At 33.0% G+C, this 24,708-nt stretch overlaps 2 protein-coding genes across 4 annotated transcripts; one reads left to right on the top strand and one right to left on the bottom strand.

Annotated features, from left to right (window-relative positions):
* Positions 1–139: 139 nt before the first annotated feature.
* Positions 140–5,850, top strand: LOC136416258 (senecionine N-oxygenase-like). Its single transcript, XM_066401353.1, has 7 exons — positions 140–460; positions 2,054–2,192; positions 2,284–2,437; positions 2,491–2,633; positions 3,392–3,487; positions 3,544–3,762; positions 5,497–5,850. Exons 1-7 carry the CDS (start codon positions 273–275, stop codon positions 5,806–5,808), a joined length of 1,251 nt encoding a protein of 416 aa, XP_066257450.1. The 5' UTR covers positions 140–272; the 3' UTR covers positions 5,809–5,850.
* A 3,213-nt stretch (positions 5,851–9,063) lies between these two features.
* LOC136416282 (ATPase family AAA domain-containing protein 2-like) lies at positions 9,064–24,303 on the bottom strand. 3 transcript variants are annotated; one of them, XM_066401402.1, is made up of 24 exons: positions 24,153–24,301; positions 21,674–21,733; positions 21,209–21,413; positions 20,814–20,958; positions 20,553–20,680; positions 20,216–20,370; positions 19,833–20,097; positions 19,513–19,737; positions 18,105–18,219; positions 17,828–18,032; positions 17,583–17,771; positions 17,275–17,523; positions 16,410–16,622; positions 16,166–16,347; positions 15,924–16,110; positions 13,803–13,988; positions 13,429–13,721; positions 13,164–13,349; positions 12,930–13,108; positions 12,297–12,487; positions 12,081–12,241; positions 11,927–12,024; positions 11,515–11,690; positions 9,064–11,366 (listed from the first exon to the last, which is right to left on the bottom strand). In XM_066401402.1, exons 2-24 carry the CDS (start codon positions 21,725–21,727, stop codon positions 11,280–11,282), a joined length of 4,074 nt encoding a protein of 1,357 aa, XP_066257499.1. In that variant the 5' UTR covers positions 21,728–21,733; positions 24,153–24,301; the 3' UTR covers positions 9,064–11,279. The 3 variants fall into 3 exon arrangements, with proteins under 3 accessions (XP_066257499.1, XP_066257498.1, XP_066257500.1); XM_066401401.1 differs by having other exon boundaries at positions 21,674–21,744; positions 24,153–24,298; XM_066401403.1 differs by lacking the exon at positions 21,674–21,733 and having other exon boundaries at positions 24,153–24,303.
* Between the last annotated feature and the right edge of the window lie 405 nt (positions 24,304–24,708).

The raw sequence follows: 24,708 nt of genomic DNA, 5'->3' as shown, positions 1-24,708 counted from the left end.
TAGTGCACTAGACAAAGAAAGATAGAGGACCGTTTGTCGAATATAACTTGAACCTTGACGAGCTTCAGGCGCTGCGCGGACCTATTTAAGCCGATAGCCGCTTATGTTATTTTTATTATCTTTGTTTCGTGTTTGTCATTCTCTTAGTCACTTCCACAGGGTGCAGACAGCACAAGCGATTTACCAGCAAACCAAAACAACTGTATTAATTTTGTTACTAAACCTTAACTAATCCATTTGATAAAGTTATTGATAATTTTAAATGCTAGAAAATGCGTGTCGCGATTATCGGAGCTGGACCAGCCGGATTAGCAGCTGCCAGGCAGGTCTCCACTTTCGGATTTGAGTTGGACGTCTTCGAGTTGAAACCTGAACTTGGTGGAACCTGGGTGTATACCGATGAAGTTGGAACAGATCGGTATGGATATCCTGTGTATTCTGCCATGTATAAAGGTTTACGGTAAGTTAGGGTACTGTGATGGTTTTACTAAATTGAAGCAAGAAACCAAGTTCAGAGATAAGCAAGTGGATCGCTACTTAAGTCACATTGGCGCCTATGACGACCCCTAAACGATCAATATTGTTGACTCTTGAGCAACAATAATCATTGGTCTTCCTAAGTGGTACAATATACTATTGTGCAATATGTTATTTTCCTCAACGCTTAAAGAAAGCAAGCTGCATGATTGCAGCCTATCTACATGTTCCACAAGTAGGTTGAGTAATACAGAACCAGCACGTTCTAGTCTGATGAGTGAGGAAGAAAAAGAAGAAGAGATGTCCTTACAATAAAAGAACGCTTTAGGGAAAGGAATAAATGTATTCACGAAAATATATTAAACAACTTGCAAGCTAACAGGTAGTAGCTATGACTCGTGTTGTCGCGTCGATCTCACAGGTGAAGCAAAACACGGTAATAGTAAAAAGTAAATGAAGAACATGAAGATATTGCATAATGCACTTTAGATACGAGATGGTTTATTCCACATTGCGCAAACAAAAACTGAAAATATGTTAAACGATTTGCAAATTAGCAAGTAGTTGGGATGAATCGTGTTCCCGCGTAGATCTCAGAGGTGAAGTAAAATGATAAAGGAAATAGCAAATAAGTGGAAAATATCGAGATGTTGCTTAACACGCTCTGTAGATGAGATAGTTTATTCCGCTTTGCGCAATAAAAATCAAAATTGTTTTGATTGACACAATATACGAGTACTTATTATTGTACAATAATGTTGACCTCCGTTACTTCTATACACTTTCTGGGTGGCATACGGTCTTAATTAAACAGGTTTAGCCATGCAACGCGTTCGTCAGATAATTTTTGACTTCTCACTATCGCAGCCCAGCGAAATTTGGTTTTGGGCTAGAATCGGCCATTTTGAACCCAAGTAAAATATTTTCAAAATGGCGGCACTTCCATTTATACCGGAAGTAGCTGTCTACCTCGTTATTTTAAATGTGACCCTCCGATTTGTTTGTAGTTTTTTTTATTCTCTTTGAATTTTAAAGCCAGTTTATGTAAAGTGCCTTACGCTCAAAATTTGCCGTTTTCGAGTCATATTGAAAAATTTGATGCCAAGAAAATTGGTATTGTGCACTAATCGCTGCGAATCTTGGAATCGGTGTTCTGGAGGGCAAAGAGAACCTAATAAGCTACGATTTGTCGTATTTCAATTTGGCAAAAACTTTTCCAAAGGCCCAATTTTAATACATGCGATTGCGCGCTTATGGGAAATAAATATTCCATAGGCTTAAATTCCCAATTCACTAGTTCGAAAAATAATACTTTTTATTTTTTCTTACATATTTCGTTTTTGTTCCTAAATACATGCAATATATGTGCTCTGTTTTTGCATAAAATAAAGGTGGGAAAAAAACAGAAGTATTCGTAAAATCAGTTTTCGATTTCAGTCTAACCAGTCACAAAAGCAGACTTTTTAAGTTCAAGCAATTTTTTAAAAATAATTACTTAGTGAGGTGATAAAAATGAGAATCAGATTAGGAAAATCCAGGCTCAAAATTTGTATTGACAGATGTACTTCTCTTTTAGGACAAACTTACCAAAGGAAATAATGGGTTACCCTGATTTCCCCATTGCAGAAGAAAAAAAGTCTTATTTAAGTCAAACGGAGGTCTTGGACTTCATTAAACTATACGCTGAGAAGTTTCACTTAAAGGAATACATTAAGGTAAATTCAGTAATGTATTAAAAATCACAAACTAAAATTAGCTTCACTAACATTTTTAACGATGATCCAAACATCACATATTTGATTTCAGTTCAATACCATGATGATGGACATTCGCCCAGCTGACACTAAATGGAAGTTAACATATGAGGACAAGCCCACGGGCAAGTCTTTCACTAAATATTACGACTCAGTGATGATTTGCAATGGGCATTATAATGACCCTTTAATGCCCACTCTTCTAGGTAAGCCCGAATCAGAGACATCAAAGAGAGTTAAATTACAAGTTCTCTTGCAGGCCAAGAAAAATTTACAGGTGTTATTGATCACAGTCGCAACTATCGTGATCCGGAAAAGTTCCGGGGCCAGAGAGTGCTTATAGTGGGAGCCGGATCATCTGGTCTTGACTTAACTCTGCATATAGCTAATACGGCCGAACATGTAAGAAGAGAAATAATATAATAATAAAATGTAGAGGTTATCTTAAAAAATACCGAGATCGGTTAAATTATGGCAGAGTTGTGCAAATTAAAGATTAATAGGAATACGTTTTCAAATCGACAGTGTTACCAATGTTTATAAAATGTCAGTAAGAAACAGAAATTTTGATTCTTAATTTTTTGCTTATAAATCGGAAATGGCTCATTATGATAGAGAAACATTCTGAAGGTCATTCTTTAAGATCATTATCAGGTTTTTCTCTCATTAAATTTTTTTAGATATGAATTGCAACTTCGGTTTTCTAGTAGCTACGATATTCAATTTTTTCGTATTTGGAGCCTTTTTTCCGAGCTCACGAATGTGGTGCATGCCATAGTTATATTTATTTTAAAATTTGTTAAAAAAATAATTTCCTTTTTTGGTAAGGATGTCATTGACTGAAGAAACCAAAAAATGTTTTGCTGTCTAGTTTTTGTAGTTTAGTTATAGAATCGACGTTTTTGAAATCCAATATAGACTTAATTTTGATTTTATTAAACCCGATACAATATACGTTAATGAACTGGAAAAAATGAAACTGTCGGTATTTATAGAATTCCAAGGAATTCAAAGTAGTGGCCTCAATCCAAAATATCACTTCTAGCGCCGTTACTATTGGAGATATCACGAAAAATCCAATATGGACAAAAAATATAAGAAATTATATTTTTCTAAGAATGGCGGAGAACGATAAAGTTATTGACAATATTTTCTTTTAGGTAGTGTTAAGTCATCGAAAATCTGAATTGAACATTAAATTTCCTTCCAACGTCGAACTCCGGCCTAATGTGCAACGAATAGTTAACTTCAACATGGTATTTTACTTTACGCTTTGTCTAGAATGATTTAACATTGAATAATTTCTCTCTAGGTGGAATTTGTTGACGGATCTTGTTGTTGTTTCGACGCAATAATCTTCTGTACAGGGTACAAGTACAGCTTTCCATTCCTTCATGAATCATGTGGAATTACCATCGACGATAACTACGTCCAGCCTCTCTACAAACACATGATTCACATAGAGAAGCCTACTATGTGCATTATAGGAATACCATACGATGTTTGCAGATTCCAATTGTACGACTTGCAGGTAGATACTTAGAAAAACTAATAGTAGTATATTATCCACTGTGGTTGTGAAGTGCTGTATTATGACTTGAATAATTAATCCAAAGTGCGAACTGAAGGACATCAGCATTTCACAACTTCGATGTATATATTAGGTGTACAACTTTGCTTCCGCCGTTTTTTTTCCGAATTTCGCGATTTTATTGTAAAAAACTAATTATACCTTTAGGATCCAAAGTATTGTCCATCGCTGGCCACTACTTTCTCCCATCTTTCGGGCAGCATACGAATCCCGTGTTGAAAAAATTGGACATCTTTTGAAGCGATCCACGATTCTATCCAATTTCTTACTTCTTCATAAGACCGGAAGTGTTGGTCAGCTAGCCCATGTGCCATGGATCGAAACAAGTGATAATCAGAAGGAGCTAGGTCAGGAGAATATGGCGGGTGGGGTAGGACTTCCCATTTCAATGTTTCCAAGTATTTCTTGACCACTTGCGCAACATGGGGTCGAGCATTATCGTGCTGCAAAATCACTTTATCATGTCTCTCGTTGTATTGCAGCCGTTTCTTTTTCAATGCTCGGCTCAAACGCATTAATTGGGTTCGATAAAGAGCACCTGTGATTGTTTCAGTTGGTTGTAACAGCTCATAATATATTACGCCGAGTTGATCCCACCAAATACAGAGCATGATTTTGGAACCATGAATAGACGGTTTGGCCGTCGACGTGGAAGCATGGCCGGGATATCCCCAAGTCTTTTTGCGTTTGGGATTATCGTAATGAACCCATTTCTCGTCCCCAGTCACAATACGATGCAGAAATCCCTTCCGTCTTTGCCTTGCAAGCAACTGTTCACAAGCGAACAGACGCCTGTCAATATCTCTTGGTTTCAACTCGTACGGCACCCAATATCCTTGCTTCTGAATCATTCCCATGTCTTTGAGGCGTTTTGAGATTGTTTGTTGAGTCACTCCCAATGATTGTGCCAATTCTTGTTGACTTTGACACGAGTCTTCGTCAAGTAATGCTTCCAAGTTCGCATCTTGGAAAACCTTCTTTCTTCCACCGCTATGTTGGTCTTCGACGTGAAAATCACCGTTCTTGAAGCGCTGAAACCACTCACGACATGTCCTTTCACTAATAGTGGCTTCTCCATAAGTATCTGAGAGCATTCGATGAGCCTCAGCAGCAGATTTCTTCATATTGAAGCAGAAAAGTAAAACCTCCCGCAAATGACGAGAATTTGGCTCGTACACTGACATTTTCAATTGCGAATAACTTTATGATGAAGACACAAATAGACTAATATTTTTATGAGGTTATGTTAACAGGTGCCCAAGGCTCCTGCATGCCCACATGGGGTTATTTATTTCGATCATTACTTACCGCTACATACATCTATTCAAAAACGGCGGAAGCAAAGTTGTACACCTAATACAATTTTTTTCCACTACTAGATTTAACTGGATTTAAAAAATTAAAACGAATTTGCCTATACTAAGCATAAATTAAATCTGAAATACAAAAAGACGACGGGTCTTAAATCATAACACAATGATAATGATGACTTTGTAGCCGATTGGCTCCTTAGATAAATAATAATCTAATACGTATCACTATTAACCTGTAATTCTACTTTAAAAGAAAAAAACGAAAAAATGTAGCGCAAAGTCATTCAACATACCCAATAATAGTCTTTTAAAGTTAGTAGAGGAAAAAATAAATTATAATCAATAACCACTTTTCTTTTAGGCAAGATATTATTGCAAATATTTAGAAGGTTCAATGTCACTTCCAACAGCAGAAGAAATGCGACTCGACACCCAACAAGACTTTGAGAATCGTAAAGCTAAAGGTTATACCAACCCTCAAATGCATATGATGGGTCCTTATCAAGAATCTTATTACAATGGCTTAGCTCAAGAAGCAGACACTGCTTCCATTCCACCTGTACTAATTAAAATTCGAGACATAAGTGTACAGAGGCGGATTAATGATTTAATGAACTTCAGAGAAGACCAGTACAGGATTTTGGATGAGAATAACTTCGTTGTTTCAAATTAAATGTTATGCTGAAATTATAAATTATATTCATGTTGACATTGATTTGGGTCATTATTTATGTGTAAAGGAATCACAGTCAAGAACTCTGTATCTAGTAAAACCCCGTATATTGATGGTTTGCAGTAAACTCTTCTAAAACTAATAAAAGCAATAATACCCCAAAACCACGAGTACAAACGATACTTAAATTTGAACTGAACATACCATCAATTCTTCATACACCTGTTCACACTTATTCGTGATGCCCACTTAGATTTGAATGGCCTATACTCACAAGCGAATAGTACATAAGCATTACAAGAACAACAAGAAGCATTTTATGAGAGAGACCAACTTTTATGACCGAGTCATAGGCGAGGTCACAAAATTCGTTGAGCAAAGTAACGTCTTAATTTCGAGTAATGTACGAAGCTTTTTCTACAACTTACCAAGATTAAGAACTCTACAGTCCTTTGGTCCAAAACTTATTGAAGTCTAAAAAATTATACCAAAGTCCAAGGGTGACGTTCATGTCGTTTGTACTAAAATTCTTCGTGAGGTTTATTGGCGGGTTAACACTGTTACACAACATTGGTACGAACGGTTTGAAACCATATTTCAAACACTTACCTGTAATTTTTAATTTTTAGTTATATGTTATTCTTACGTTATTTTCAATTTATAAGAGTAGAAAAAGAATTAAATTGTCTAATTAGATGAGGGACATTACACGAAAATTGAGTTTTTATTCTACTCAATTTAATTATACACGGTGTCACCGGTTTGATGACCAGAACTTCAGAAAAGGGAATTTCAAGGTGGATTATTCTAATAAACATAGGTCTTAATTCTTTTGGTTTCTGAGTTACAGGGTGCTAACGTTGGAAAAAATATACAGAGTGATTCATTGGGAATGGAACGTGGTGAAACCTGAGATAAAGAACACCAAAATATAACGATTGGACCCAACATATCTTATACCAATGAAGTGCGTTTAAGAATTACATCGTGTTAAAGTTTGAAATTTTATTATAAAATTCTTTAATAACTTTTTATGTTTTTGTAACATCAACACCAAAGTTGGTATATTTAGGTATTTTACGATGCCAAGTAAGAATTTTGATCTCAAACCAAATGTTGACGACAACTATGATTTTTATTATACAGAGTGACCCAGAAATAAGTGCCATAATTTCAACAAGTAACAGAACTCATCAATAGTAACAACTTTTGTCAAAGAAGTTTTTTTTTAAGTCACATTTACTTCCAGTATTTTTATCTATTAAAACCATTCTATGGCACCGCTCATGGATTTAAAAAAAAATCCAAATACACACTGGATATTTTGTTGATGTTTTCTTAACGTATAGTTTTTTTACTAACCGTGAGTCAAGCTCGATGCACCGCAAGACTTGTACTGTTTATAATTGATACGTGTCGTTTCTGTTATTGTGTTAGCGTTTGAAAGTATTAAGAAATTTTCGTGTGAAATGCCGCGTTTTACAAATAATGAATATATTGATATGGTGTTAGCTTATGGGGAAGCCCGTGGAAATTCTAATCGGGATCGTAGGATTTATCGGGGGATTTTGTAGGTAAGTCAAAAATTTAAATTATTTTAACAGTAAATAATGTAAAACCCCAATAACCAGTAACTCCTCCTAATTAGCTGTACGCGTTTATTGATTATTCGCAAAAAAAGACATGCACCTCAAAAAGCAGGCAAAAAATTCAGTAGGTATCTATGCGAAGGATCCGAAATACACAATAAACAATTTTAGATGTCATAGGCTGGTAACGGAATTGTAATAAATATTTTAATGAATTGAACTAGAAAACTATACCTCTTACGCAAAAATTTACTTGAAAAAAATGTTGCTTTTTACGAGTTCTATTATTGATTCAAATTATGGCATTTATTTCTGGGATACCCTGTATCTGTGATATATTTATTATTCATGTTCAGAGCTCAAATGCAATTAATTCTGGGAAAAAGACCTCAAAAATAGTTTGCTGGGAAGCGGTAACAGGTACGAAAAAATATCAAGTGTCATTTTTGGTCCATAATTGAATTCTCCATCCCGTGATATTTCTTGTTTTTCTTTCTCACGATGCGTTTTTGCTATTTTATTTTACTGAACTACTACTAGTAATCATTACCCATATCTCCGGAACTGATGAGTTTAGTCACTTAATATTGTGTATTCCTGTAACATTTCATGAGTGCATGCTGTATATACATATAGTTCGGTATATAATTCAGAAATAAAAAACAAAAATAATATTTTTTTGAAAACTTAATTACTGTGTAGCTTATAAATTAAGGATATTAAGACCACGTTTATATCAGCAACCCACCTTTTCTAATTATTCCTAAAGTCCCAATGATACATTTTGTAAACCTCAATCGAATTTTATATTGCAAATATTAAATTTGTGAAGCTAATCGCTTAAAGGCAAAATTATTTTTTTTATATTAAACGTTCTCTAGTTTTGATTTAACATTTCAACAACTTTTATATTAAACGTGGCTAAATTATTTTCTAAAGTTGTTAACTTTTCATTTTCATATGGAGATCACTACTGACTGTTGTATGAAGCTGAAAAGAAAGTTTTGTGAACAGTCACCTCGCAGATTTAAGGAGGAATTGGCTTGTGTGGATTTTTTCAACCCTGTCATAATTTTAAATACCAATCAGTTGTTTCAATATTTTTAGTCTAATATGAAACATATTTGGCTACTCACATGCAGAGTACCACTGTGGAAAAAAATAAGGAAAGCTAAAACAAAAATGATTAGATGTCCTGACCAAAAAAACAACTATCTAACATGGTACAAGAAATGGCAGTGATAAACGAATTAATAACGAATTCTAAAAATTGAAAACAGTAAATAATATGCATATATATGTACATACCGTCAACATTTTAAAAGTTATAAAAAACTCCACAACAATAGACGCATTCTTATCTTATACAATTATCCAAAAGCAATACATGTCCCAATAACTGTAGAACACACACCTCGAAATATTTAAACGTTTTTAAGAAATTTAAAATCTGCATTAACATTATCATAGTACTGATCTCAAGATTTCACAAAACTCGTGGAAAACAGTCTACAGAACTAAAGCCACTATTTCAAAATTTCTCACTTAATTTTCCTGAGAGAATCTCAAATTTAGCAAATATCCTCTAAAAACATCTTAACTCATAGGAAGGTAAGTAGTGACAATTTGGTAAATCAAAATCAGAAAAATCAAAAATTGTCATTACTATAGTGTAATTAATGTATATTACTAGTACATGTAGATAGGAAAAGAAATCACTTTAACTTATACAAAAGGCACGTAATCGGAAATTTAAGATAAAAGAAACAATATTATATTCAACTGAACTTCATTTCTTCAGTTACAAAGACATGTCGACAAATAAATCAGCTGAAAAGTGATAGCGTATTCAGAGAACAGAAACGCTGCAGCAGTCGTATTTCACTGTTAAAATGATAAAATTTATTACGCTGCAACACTACAATTTTGAATCTTCAAGTTTCACATCAAATTAAAGGCTACGTATTAGATCAAATTATCTAACAAGATGTAATTGCCGAATTGAAGTTTCAACTGTTTCAGTGTTCCACCGCCCCAAATTCCCTGAATACGCCCAATGGTTGAATTTATTATTGTGACCCATACTGACACTAACGATAATAATTTTGAGATTCATATACATGGTGAATAATAAGCAAAAAGCCAAACTTTCAGGATTTAATCTAGATAATGCAATAACACTAATTTCTTATAAACTATGTTCTAAAAATTCTTCGTTATCGTGTTACAAAGTAGTGTTAAAATTTAGTTTCTTCTTAAAAATACATTTCACAGCTCTGTCCTTTTTGCGACATCAAGTTGAAATATTAAATGTACACTGCTTTTTAGAATCTACACAATTAGGATTTACAAGTTGTCAAAATCTACGGCTTTAAGTTTGAAATTTTATTTACGCTAATGTTGAAAATGATATAATGACTATGAAGTAAGTAATAAAATACTCGAGATAGTACTTTTTTGGCGTTAAAAATCCGTTTTATTACTACAATTTTTTTTGTCGTCTGCCACTGACTGTCTAGTTAATAAAATTTGAATTGCCTATTTAATTTAGAAGTTTTTCCTCTGTTTTATGGTTTTTATATCTGTTATCGTTTTATAATTATTCGCAAAAGTAAAAAATACGCTTGATTTTCCCGTAAGGAATGCATTTGCTTCATGTGTGTGGACCATTTGTAAAATGCATCGTGTGAACTCAAAAGTATTAAGCCCAGAAAACTTCATTTGATACCTCGAAAAGTGAAGAAACTGTGAAAGATTTTTTTTTAATTCTGAAATTTGGATATCTTATATATCGATAACCAAGCATTTTTACATTGTACAGTGTATCTCATTATAAAGGCCTCTCTTTTAACTTTTTGTTTTAATTCTCATAAAAAAATAATTTATATAAAAGGTGTAGGGTTTTGTCTAAAGATGTCAACACATCACATATTTAATACACATGATGTCCCATAAAAACGTGATCGAATATGTGCTTTCATGATATCGATTCTAACCATTTTATGGCAAATAACGAATACTGTTTCACAAGAATAACGAGTTGAATTGTTGAGAATCACTTGATTTCCGATTGTGGATCTATTCCTTTTCTAAATTATTCTTATGAAACAGATAGCCATCATTTGCGAGAAAATAGCACTAATGTCACAAAATATAATATTTCTGAAATTCGAAAGAATAACCCATTGAACAAAATAACAATACATAGTATGTTCAATTAAAAAATGGACAAGTTTGGTTCGCTATGTTTTTCTAGGATACGTTATAAATTCCACATGTTATATTCAAATTTTAGAGTAAAAATCTACATCTTTTATATAAAACATTCTATATAAAGATTTATTTTTATATAAAAATGAACAACAAAATAGCAAAAACGGGCGTTTATAATAGCATGCCCTATAGCTGATAAGTTCTACAAGTTTGACTTTTACTTATGACTCATCCTGTATTATAAATTTTACCAGTGGCCTTGAGAACCAACGTTTTTAATTTAACTATACAATATTTACTTAGGAAAAGTGAAGTCCTTTATTTGACAAGAATTTCTATTTTATATGGGCAAATTCAGAAAAATTTACGTCTATTCTACACAAGCATTGATTTACTTTTACACTAGTTTCTTAACCACATCGATGGAATTACGAAAACGCTCAACATTCTCGCTTTCATCATTTCAATAACACAACAGAATGGTAAAAATATATATCGTTCCTATTTCTTTGTGTGTGATTGTAATAACAAACGTTACGAAAATAAATCCGTGTCTTCACGGTTGCTTTTAAAGTATATTAAGTACTCTAAAATGATATAAATACTTAACCGATATTAATTGAAGAAACCAAAATATACGTTCAACCTCTGGCAGTGACTGTTTTATCACTAGTTCTCCTTAGATGTATTCGGTGAACTACTGGAAGAGTCGGCATTTAATGCTTTTTTAAAGCGACTGAATTCTTTGGTGAGCTCCTAAAATATATGAAAAATACATATATGTAATACTCGCTACAAATAATCAAAAAAGAAGGTTAAAAATTGATCTTTTAAAGTGTGTATATATATATATATATATATATATATATATATATATATGTATGTATGTATATCCATAACTTACCTTAGGGAGCGAATTTCTAAGATGAGTTTGTGCAAATTTCTTGATAATAGAGTTGAGCTGGTTATACAAATCGAGGAGCTGATTCAACGGGAACTCTTCAGTAAACTTGACTATCTGCTCTAATAATTTTTCCAATTCAGTCTCAGAACATTCGATTTGTTTCGCCGCGGCATCATCTATTCTCGAAAAAAAAACATACAGACTATGTTTTCTAATATAATAGATATTATTAAATGATTGTTAATAAAAATGTCAAATCCTTCATGGCATATTTTTTCGGTGATTCTAACTATCTTAATAAACACAATATTTTAAGAATTGTCGTCTTTCATTACCGCTACATTCCACTGGTCAATCTTCATATATTCTTTACAATTTACAATTTTAAGTTTCAATAATTTTTTCGACTCACCATTTTCGTGTAATGCTTGATCTATCTCATCAAAACACAACTGACTGTCCAACAACTCGGACGGACTTAACAGGTCATTCGTTATTTTCTTCCCTGAACTATAAAAAACATTATTTTTCCTACCTTTTTATCGAACTCATAATAAACAACTAACCATGAGTGAGAAGACGAAATAACTTTTTGACTATCACAGTTTGAGCTAAGGGCAGAACTACTTTCTGAAGTTTTATTTGAGTCACTTTCCTGCAGCTGCGGTATTTCCATGGTACTGCTGTCAGGATCATTCTTTGATTCATCACTTGAGTGCTTTTCCTTCTTAATATGAAAGAGATAGTTAAACAACATCCTCGTTTTATGTACTACAACTTACAGTTTTGCTCACACTACCCTGCAGATTGGTGTCTAATTTAGCGCGTTTAGGTTTCTTTCTTGCGTATCCATTTTTCCAGTTCACTCTTAATTTTCGCTTTCGAACGGGACTATGACGCGTACTCCTGGAATTGCTATCATTCGTTGTTTGTTCTTGTTTCAAGTCGATATTTAGATTACGTCCAGCGTCCTCTACAAGCATTTATAATGGTAAAGTTAACAATTATACATGGCGTTGCAAAATATTGTTCAGGGGATTGTAGATCAGGTTCTATATCCAAAAAGCTTTTCTATAAATATAGGTTTCAAAATTTATTACTGATTACTGGTTTATTACTGAGATATAAGAAATTACGGTTGAAATTAATTTTAGTCAAATTTGATTGGAGCATGTGTTAATCTAAAAGATATAACTAATATAATTGAACTAAAACACCGATAATCATTATTTCATCACAAGATATACACTGCTTTGAATGCAGGGACAAAAAATATCGAATTAAAAGAACATTTGCAAAAATACGGTTGGCCTTTTCTGAGTAACAGTACGAAATCTCAAAAATACGTCAGTGCACAGCTTATCACCGAAAAGAACAAAAAACTATTTTTTTTCTTTTGGCTAATCAAGACTTACCAGGAGTGAGCATGTAAGGCGGCAAATATTTAGTTGTACAGGCATTTCTTTGCTTTCTCTTCTTTTTAATATCCTGGCATTTGTCTTCAAAATCACTATCCATTTCAGTCTTAATTAAAGTATAGGCATAGTCCCGCAATGAGCATGCTCTATGTCTTATTTGCTTGTCTGCTGATGTCCTAATGAAAAACATATTAAAATATAATCCTGTCATATACGAATCGCTAACCATACTTGGCAGGATTATATTCTAAAGCGTTCTGACAAATCAAATCGATATCAATCAGAAAATCTTTGGCACATTCGTAACGATGAAAGTCGACTTTCATCATCATTGTTTCTAAATCCATAGGCTGCTTTATAATCTCTGTATAATCAGGTACTTCTTCTGTGTCAACGGGTTTAGTAAACATAAAGAATCTAAAAATAATACCGTGTAGTTATAATACAAAGTGGAATTTAAGATAAAATTTTTAATATTTAAAAATAAAGTCCTTACAATTTATTATTAGCCAGCTTCTTACACATATCCCTTAAAAATATCCTCAACTCTCTTAAAGTGTGTTCTTCAGTATCATAAACTTTCTGAGCTTGTTCTTCAGTTAGCGGTGGTGGTGGGGGAGTAGGGGCTCGAGGCAACGGAGGTGGGGTCTTGGGACGTTCTCTGGCGGGTCTCAAAGGTCTTAGACAAATATCTAATAGAAGCGATTTGAAGAACTGTCTGCGAGAATCTGTAGATGGAGGACACACTTCTTGAATCTCTTTTCGATAGGGAGAAAATACTTCCTGAAGCTAAAATATTAGATATGTACTAGATTCTTTTACTAGTTAAAAAAACCTGCATCAATAAAGTCACAAAAATAGCGAACTTACCGGTTCTGGTAGCTCACTGTAGACGACGTCAGCGGTGACCAAAAATAGAATTGGAATATTAGGATAAATCTCATTCATTTGTGATAAGAATATCGCCCTGAACGTATCAGAAACCAATTCCCACAAACGGTTTATGCTTGGGATGTAAATTATGCTGGGTACGTTTCGTCGTGCTTCATTAAATATCTAGAATAGAACACAAATGATAGAGTATTCGTTATACAGGGTGTTACAAATTTGATGCAATAATATTGCAGTCTTTGTAACCATAATAAATTTAATGGAGGAAAAGCTGCGCATTTTTTAAGACTTAAAAATATTAGCAAAACAAAATTTAAAAAGTATGATTACTTTCGAAGGTATCCGAAAACAATAATTTTCGTTTTTTTATGTTATACTGACTATTTTGGAAAAAACAAGCCTGCAAAAAACAAATAACTGCCTTCTGATCTAGGTACCTCGCCGATTTACTTTCTCTATTTTATGACGTAGAGGTGAAGACAAAAGCTGCTGTAATCTGATCTATTATGGTAAGCCGCGTAGAAATCAGTTAAATTGAAAAATGGTCTGGTCGGATAGATGATATTCTGGTCCTCACCCTAGATTCTTGAGATGCGATTCTTGAGATTCGAGCGACTCCGTTTCGAATGACATAAAAATTACATGCTCTTGATATTATTTTGATTAAAAATTCTTCAAAATGTATCATTTTAACATTATGCGAATTTACAAACGTTACGATGGGTGTACTATGTGCAATAATCCAGCCTCATAAGTGCGCTGGAGATCCTGCAAGTGTAAAGATGAGTTCGCTTGATGATGGTGATTATTTCTCTCATACTACAGTAGATCCTAGAAAATCAAATAACCAAAATAAGAGGGGCATGCATCCATAAAAGTTAAAAGTTTGTATAATACTAGAGGGATTTAGCAACAATGGAGCACAAAAGGATAACCTCCATAGAGGTAAATTTAATCGGAAAACCATTTCTTTGATTTTCATATTATACCAGGAATATGTTGATAAATTTCCATGGCCAACCATGCATCAACCAGTTATATGGTACGAACTGTACATAAGTTTTTTCTTTGTCTGCTTCATTATCTTATCACCTGAGCCAATACCTCAATGCCAATAATCTTCTTCGTATTAAAATTTTAAATTTCGTTTTTATTTTTTCCTGACATTATTTCAAGACAATTTAGTTTCTACTTCGATGTTTATTGCTCTACAAGGTTATAAAACTATTCTGTAAAAAAAAGGAAAATAACTGTCATTTGCAAATTGAATTCAATAATGCTGAACCTGAACTCACCTTACCATATTATACGTCTGTAATACTAGACGTATTACATTTCACTATACAGCGTGTCAATTTGGAAACGAATCACCCTCGATATTTCGGTCCTTATATAAAATATATAAATATGCAAAAACAAGTCGATTTTTTTTCAAGGGAGACATTCTGCAATCGGTTTTCTATTAAATTACGTACACCCTATTATGAGAATGGAAACAACTATTAAAATCTTAAATAAGGGAGATTGAGTTATACCTCATTTAAAAGGACTTTCAATCACCTTTCCAAATGTACTCGTTTTTTTCCTATTGAGAGATTTTCAAAAAATGACCAAACCGTAAACAAGCTTAAGTATCAACTACATTGTATAAAAATTATTTATTAATGTTTTAAGTGTTTAAAATGATGTCCATTATTTTCTAAACAGTAATAAAGTTTGTTTTCAAACTCCACTCTAACATTTACAAAAACTTGTACTTAAATTTCCCTAGACGCAGCTATAATTATTCTCTTCAATCTTTCCAAATCTTGAAGCTGGGTTTACCTTTCAAATGAGGTATAACTCAATCGTTCTTTTCATTTAAGATTTTAGTCGTTATTTCCACGCCCGCTAGAGGGTTCATGCAATTTAATAGAAAACAGATTTAAAGAATATCCCCCTTAAAGATAAAATCAACGTGTTTTTGCATATTTACATATTTTCTATAAGTACTGAAATATCGAGGGTGGTTTGTTTTCAAATTACCACGCTGTATATATTACTACATTACTATATAATGCAATAATACATCTATAACATTAACAATGAAAATTAACTTACTTGTATACAAACTTCCTCGGGTGTTCGACCCGGATCCCGGAACAACGTAGCTAAATCCAGCAAATAAGAATGTATGTGCTCCATTCTGAAGAGCAAGGCCGGAGCTACATGATTTGATTGGCCGTGTTGGGGACCGTCACCAGTAAGCAATAATTGAGCAGGTTTTAAATTCGTAGAAAGTTTAACTCTGAAAAGCAAATTCTCTTAATTTTGAAACCCATTTACATCACGCACTTATTTACTTAGACAACGCAGTGTTAAGTCCGTGAGGAAAACCTTGTTCTAACGCTCCTAAAGAACTTTTAATGGCACCTCCTAACAGAGGTTCTAAAATAGGAATCAGCTTCTTGCCCAGTCCGGAGGACATTCTGTGAGACGATGGTATTAGCATAGACTTTGCTCTTAAAAAGTCAACTTTTTCCACCTTAAAAATAAACAAAATACATAGTTGTGTGTATAAGAATATTGTTTATGAAATAAGCTTACCATCACTTTGCTGGGATCCAAAAGCAATCTTTGCTCGGAATCGTAAACCTGAGGATATGTTCTTCTAAAGCTCTGAATCACCGCTTCTGAACATAAGGCCCTTAAATCCGAACCGCAATATCCTACGGTATTTTCGGCTAGGTATTTTTGAAGGTCCTCGCTAGGAGGTTGAATCCATTTTGATATATGAACTTTCAGAATGTCTTCACGTTCCTAAAATAGTTAGACAATTAAAAGGGAAATGTCTTTTTAACGATATTTTTTTTACAGTCGAATTGAAAATTTCATTAATTAGCAGTTTACTTTTAGTCAAACCTGCATTGATATTTAAAAGTTACTGAAATTTTCGATTATTATTTAAATACTACTATTCCAATATGGCGCACATAAGAAAAAATTCTTTTGTAACATTTACCCTTTCCCTGATGAAAAAAATTGCAATGTATTTAGATTCCTCATTTAAAAGTGTCTTAACAATATTCTATTTTCAATTTTCTACAATGACTTGTACCATTCCAATTTTATTACTTTTTTTCCTATTAATATTTTAATAAATTTTCAATATTATTGATTTTAACTAGGATTCGTTAAAAAAATGATGCCTTTCAAACAAAATTATCTAGTGTAGTTTAGCATGGACGAGCTAGCAGCTTTAAGAGAATAAGTTCCATATTTTTCACCCCATATAATAAAGATGTCATAATATTTTTTTATATGGACATAACCTTAAGTTTAAAACTAAGGCACTCATGTTCGATGACGAAAGAATGAGCCATTGAGTGAAAGCTAGTCTGTCCCTAGCGAACTTAATGAGGCAAGTTAATTTGATACACACTATTTTAAGAAGTCGAAATTAGAAACTCACCGTTTTTGATGGTAATGGGAAAAATAATTCACGATCAAACCTCCCTGGCCGCCTTAAAGCCGGATCAATGGCATCAATCCTATTAGTTGCTCCGATAACTATCACTTCACCTCTATCATTCAAACCATCCATAAGAGCTAACAGAGTCGAAACTATACTGGCGTGCACCTGATCCTGCCTAGAAGATCTCGTTGGTGTCAAACCGTCCAGTTCATCGAAAAATATTATTGAAGGCTTCATTTCAGCTGCCTAAACAGAAATTAATAAAACTAAAGCTTTCTTAAAATTTAGACAAGGTAGAACCTAACCTGTTCAAACAGAAGCCGTAACTGCTTTTCAGCCTCCCCTATCCATTTGCTCAATAAATCAGCACCTTTTCTCATAAAAAATGACACTTTTCGGGCTCCAAAGCTGCACTCATTAGCTAGGGCTCTTGATATTAAGGTTTTACCAGTTCCCGGAGGGCCGTGAAACAATACTCCTCTCGGAGGTTGTACCTAAATCAAATTTGTTCCAAACATCACATAATTAGGGTTATAAAATTGAAGCTCACTTGGAACTGTCTGAAAACCTCAGGATACATCATGGGGAGTAAAATCATTTCTTTTAAGCACTCGATATGGCTATCCAAACCGCCAATGCTATTAAATCTCACAGACTGATCTAAAGTTTCTGGTTTTATCGGGGCTATAGCGTTTCTTCCTCCAGCACCCGTTTTCATCATCTCTTTTTTGGAGTGAGGACTTTTTGGTTGTTTTCTAATAAATATTTTTCATAGATTCGAACACTAAAATATTACAAAGGAAACAAAAAATTGCAAAATTACCTACCGGCATCTTTCAGACGAACTCGAGGAAGAACTTGAATCAGACGAACTCTTCCTTCTCCTATTAAATCTTCGCCGACTGCGCCGTTCACGTTGAGAATGTAACATCGAAGTTTGCACTATAATGTGAGAATACGGTACTCAAATTTAGCGACAAATTTGCCCATTGTAATTTTTTAAAACGATTTTTTTTATACGATTAATTAGATGATAAAAGAGTAGAGAGCGTCCCACCTTCCACTTTCAACATGGGTATCCCAGAAACCATTAAACATACAGAATCAATTAGAAACAAAATTGTATCTTTACACTCGTGGTATTACTTTTTGGCATATCCAGAAAAAAAACTGAGAAAAGCAATATTCCATTTTTCTTTTTTTACATATTTGTTAAGCACTACAATTCGATTTTTTCAAATGCGAACCTACATTATCTTTTTCGTTTTTGAGTAAGTTTTAATTTACCAAATCTGATGATGTTATACTTATCATAAAATTTTATGTTAAATTTAACGTATTTTAAAAAATCTATGAGTACACACCGGCTTTTAAACAAACGTATAAACATAACATAGTGTGACAATAGCTTGAAAAAGCATTTTTGCCTCGTATCAACCTTCAACCATACATCAAAGAATAATAATAAGTTGACATGGGAATCTTTAAAATAAAACGTCAAATCCAACAAACAAAATTATTTTTTTAGAGAGTGTAAAAAGTGTCTTAAGAAAATATTAACGGCTTTTGAAAATAGTGAGTAATAAAGCAGTAATAAATGAAAATGAAAAGAGGTCAGTAACATCTTTTAATTCACACTGTTTCATAGAGTGCCATTCCCACTACTTTGTATTCATTGATTAATCCACCATTTTCCTATTTCGTATAGTCCGTCTTTGTTAGTTTTATATGTAATTTTATCATTTTTCATTAGTGATGTTTATATTTTTTTGCTCAATCTCAGTTCAGTATGACGTCACGTGCATGCTTGGTAGAAGAACTTTAATTTGTAATAATTAAAGTTTTGATTAATTGATTGTTTCACTATTAACCTTCAATATATCGCTAATAAGTCACATATTTTAAATCTGTACCTGAAATAGTTATTTTGTTAATTGAAAAGAAATATAATTTTCAAAGCTATATATGACTCAAAAGTTTTTCCGATCCAAGAATCCATCACCATTGATTTTCTAGCAAAAGTTTCTGTTTCTATTCAAATTAAAATTTGCTTTTCAATTTAGAAATAAAACTTTTGAGTTTTACATATTTACAAAAATATGACATTGTAGGGATATTTTGACGAGTAATAAGAAAAAATAACTGCATTGAGGGCTGCATATATGACCAAAACTAAACTTTTTATCCATTTAGCTTTTTTCCTGATTACCAGCTGTAAGTTTCTAATACACTTACTTATTTTTTGAGTCGGTTTTGAGGCCCTATCCCTCAAAGAATACTTTCGTCCACCTTCATCTTCCTCAGATGAAGTGTCCGTCTCCTTTTCCCTGTCACTATTTATTCTCACTCTAGCCCGTCGGCTGCGCCTTGTTCTAGGAATTTGTCTTGGTTGAACTTCATCTTCTTCACTTCCTGATATTTCTTCTTGTACTTTGTCCTCTGCTCCATTCTCCACCACTTCTAACACGAATTATAAAAAAAAATAATTATAAAAAAACTGATAAAGAAAATGAATAATATTTAAGTTTCAAAGACAATTTTTCCCAAACTTTTACCTTTGGTATCTTCTGGCTCTTCCTCATTTTCCTTGCTAGATTTACTCTCACCATCTTCTATTATACCTTCGGCTGGTTCTTCCTTAACTTGCTCAGTTCTTGAGGTGCGGGTTCGAGCAATCTTAGACTCTTCTTCCACTTCTCTAACCACTCGCCGTACGGGTCTACGTGTTCTCCGTATTTGAGGTACTTCTTCATATTCCTCATAATAATACGTTGGCTTCACTAGTCTTCTTCTTGAATGTCTAGTTGCATTTTGGGATATCTATAATAAAAGTACAAAAAACATCCTGAAAATCTTTCATTATCGGGGTTCGGTATACTAACAGAAAAGTGAGAAAAAAACTAAAGATAAATTGGTGCAGATTTTCAATAATAATTACTTCGACATTCGCATGACCTTCCACAGCATCACGACTATCCTCTTCTTCAGAATAAGTAACATTTAAATTGGGATAACCAACTTTATGCATTTGACTATCGGCTAGCCAGCTGCCCTCGATTTTTCGGGATCTTCTAGTAACTTTTCTCAGAGGGCCTACAATCAAAATGAGATCATAAGAGTTAAGGATAATTTACAATTTGTTTCATTCTGAAACACAATATGCAATATTACAAATATGTATTTAAAAAATATAAATTGCTTATTCACTTGTGAATCTACCGATTCGGGAAAAATATAAATAGAGAGATCAAAAAGAAAAAAACTAAATAACTTACCGTCGCTGTCTGTTTCAAAATGGATAGGAGACAGATCTGCATAGGACTTTTGCCTTAGAGGCCTTAATGACAGAGCAGTTCGCCTTAGAATATTTTTTTTCTTTACCAACTTGCTATGCCTGCGAGATCTAAAATACCAAATAACATTGGCTTAAAGAAACTGCCTGATATTGCTATTTATTAAGAGCAAGTTATACAAAAATGCACAGATCATTGCCGGTAAGATTTCATAAATAAAACAACTTAGTATTTATCTATTACCTAAGATTCGAGTAACATTCGTCATCTGAGAACTGATCATTCTCTGATAGGTCATCTTCCATCTTTCTTGTTGCATACACAGTCAATCGTTTTCTTACTAATGGTATAGACTTATGAGCTGTTTTTGATGAGGACGAGGATGCACCTTAAATTTAAACAGTAATTGGAATATAAGAGACCCAAGAAAAAATGAAATACCGTTAGAAAAAAGTTTGGTGTTCCTTTACGAAATAATAATTTAAAGATATCAGTACAAATCTTTTAACAGTTTCTCAAAAACTCGACACTAGCCTCGACACTAATTATGCACCTGTAAAGCATTTCTCTGGTAACTTTTTAAAGACATTCATTGAACTATTGACTGGAACTCAATTATATACAATCTTCATTCTTACTTTCAAATTTTGCTTTAAATTTCCGGTCAATAGATGCAACTTCAGACTGTCTCTCTGCTTGCTTCCTCTTCAACTGTTCTTTTGTTTTGGCGAGCGGACTGTTTGATGAGGTTTCCCCTTCCGAATTTGAACGATCAGTATCAGTTTCCTCTTCTTCTTTTGCACTGGACGAGCCGCTATCTTGTTCTAACAATTTGGCGCTTCCCTGTTCCAGAATCAAATATTTTATTATGCTTACTTAATGCTTTAATAATGACAGTTGTGTACTATTTACCAAACCAAACAAAACAATCGCAAACGGAAAATATTTAAAAGTTAATAACATGCAATACAACACAACATTAATTATTAAATGTTATTTGTGCTGGTCTTTAAATTAAGTAATTGTTTGCAATATGAACTCGAAAAAAATTATTGAAAAAAAATTAAAAGTTCAATTTTGACTGCACTCGCTGGAGGACCTACCCTTGTCCGATGATGCCGAGTAGGATGAACCTCCGATCGGCGTGTCTTCACCATTTTTAGCTAGAAGAAGACTATCAATACATCAAAACATTTAATTAAATCATTGGCATGAAATAATTAAAAGATATGAAAAATTCCATTTCTACTTGCAAATGAATAGCAAATGAGTGCAATGTGTTGGCATTAAGTCAATCCAAAATCTGAAGATATTTACACCAACCACCAGGTGTCTGAGGAGGTGGGGGCATGTATTAATCAAAAAGCGACTATTATTAAGTTGTTCTGTAAAATTAGTAAATAAAAAAAGCTTAATAAAAGCCCATCAACATTTACTTCTGTTAAAGTAATGGCTGCAGATTAATACTCAAATTTTCATGCAGACACTCAACACTTTAATAATTTGCCAAATACTTCAAAATTAATTTATAAAAGATCACCTTAAACAAATGTTAAGGTGAGGTATGAAGAAAGCTTTTTCCACACCACACCTTTTCACCATTCCAAAAGATATACAACATAGACACTACATAGACGAGTGAGATATTCAATGGTGGCATTTCATATTATCTACGGTCAAAAACTTATAAAATTCTTAAAATAAAAAAGACAAGGATCATAAAAGATAAAGAAAATAAAGAAAGTATTTAAACGTCTACACCAGCATATTAATGAATGTAAAAATTATTAAAAATAGCCAGAAAGAAACAATAAAAAATAGTACTCCCTTCCCTCCTTCCACTTCTAATTTTAGAACAAAAAGTTAAATCTGAAAGTACATAAAATACTAAAGTTATAAGTAGTAAAGAAGATTTTTATAAAATCTTAACAAAAGATAGTTGAACAGTGGGTTTTTAATATATAATAAAACTATATTTTTCTTGTTAATACCGCAGCCTATATATTCATGCAGATTTAAAAAATGTAATGTTTAATTATATTATCTTTAGCTATTTTCAAGCATATGCAAATTGTCTATATGTACAATAAAAATAATGTGTTAGACAAAGAATACAATTGAACCTAATGAAATTGGGCACTCCAAAAATACAACCCCTTGTTTCCCATCTCTAATATTATCTCACCCTCTATCCTAATAATATCCCTATCAGTGACAAAATTTCCTCACATAATTATTATTATGAAACAAAAATCTTTAAATAGTTTGAAACATTTTCCACCATTCCAAACTTTTGATAATATTACTTTTTTCTGATAACATTAACTTGTTTCACTTTATATTGGTATATGAACTGCACTTAGCCAAAAATATGTACTTATTACACTAAACAAAACAAAGACCTTCATATTTCTGAACTAGTATGTAATTTATAGTCTTTTGTGTTGTTAAAGGAAGTGTCAGATATTTTGAGGAGGTCCAATTTTACAGTCTATCAACATTTAAGTACATATTGCAACTCACCTCTCTGTTCACTTTATCAAAACCAAAGCTGTTCACTCTATATAAATTGATATGATTTTATTTAAATGTTCACTGTAATACATAGTTCATATGTGCAATAAATTTTTCAACATAATGAAATGTTCATATAATCAAGTGACCACTGTAGTAGATTACACATCTAGGTGCAAAGGGTTTCTTTCCTATAGACAGCAAAAGATTATTAACCAAAGCACATAGCTCCTAAACTAACTATTGCTCGAGACAGACAAATAATACTTTCAATCATAAAGTGTATACTATTTTATTCACAACCACATATAAGAATGAATGGTACTTGCATGACATAAATACATCACTTAATTGAAAAGACCAAGCCAAAGAAAATTTGGTGGGTCTTTGAGATATCATTAGACATCCACCCAGATTGAAGATGAAATCCACCTGGGTGAAAAATGCTCAGGAACAGCTTCCACTTAAGCAAAATATAAGAAATGACACCAGTACATACATGGTTGTAAATAAAAATGTAATTCTGTATTTAACTATACTTTCACCCCTACACATTGTCTCAAGAAGAACAAAGACTGTTGCACAGCTGAGCAACTCCAGGTTCAATGCTCAATACATTTTTGAACCCTACTGGTTGTATAAATAACCAGAAAATCAATAGCCAGAAGATAAAATACAACAAGGCATGTATTGGGAAATCAGTTAACAAATTTTAATAATTCTAATGTAAAATTTAATACATTTCCAAATCTAGGTAAAAATGCATTTGACTTTACAAGGACAAAGTGTACACTGCAACGCAATTAGAACGCCATTGCAGTTCAGATTTCTATAGGCAATTTTATGGCAGTGGAGCTAGTTCATTTAGAAACATTAGGGACACAAGCATTCACCCAAGTTTTATGTTATGAAGTAATGAAAAACTTGGAAATTAAACGAAAATATTATACTGCAAATAGCATCATGCAACTACTGATGGAAACAAGTCTATTGTTTAAGTTTTGCTTGGCAGAGGATGAGATTTGGGCATGCATGTCGATATAAAAGACTATTCCAAGTATCACTTACCAAATCCAATTAAACCACAATCACTTTTTCTTGTAAATCTTTAATTTAAAAATAGTAAAATAAAATAATAAATCTATAAAACCAATTAACTATGAACTTTCCTTTTCATTCAAAACATATACCGACATCGACAATTCCGCACGTGGGCACTGTCATGAAAATTGTGTCAATTGTCAGTTAGAACTACAGAGAGGTCTTTTGGAACTTGAAGTGTTTTCTGAACAGCCTGATCTAGGAATTGCAGAATTCGTATCGTATCCATATTTCAGGATGTGCGACGACATCCATATCTTGTGGATGGATATAAATATTCACAAGAAGTCCCCAAACGAATATCTATTTTCTTTTACAGATATCCATAGGTCATAGGATACTTTTTTGCTACGTAGGATCAAACATATTGAATACTCGACAGATTTCTAGGAAAATTTAGAAGCTTGGTCACGTTAACGACTACGCTAGAAAATACAAAACAACTATTAAAGAACCAAATAAATTAAAATAGTATCCTGTCGTTTTAATAGAAATGAGAACCTTTTTCTCGAAGTTGAAAATG

Source organism: Euwallacea similis, chromosome 22 (assembly GCF_039881205.1).
Source record: "Euwallacea similis isolate ESF13 chromosome 22, ESF131.1, whole genome shotgun sequence".
Classification (NCBI taxonomy): Eukaryota; Metazoa; Arthropoda; class Insecta; order Coleoptera; family Curculionidae; genus Euwallacea; species Euwallacea similis.
This window is presented reverse-complemented; position numbering and strand designations above follow the sequence as displayed.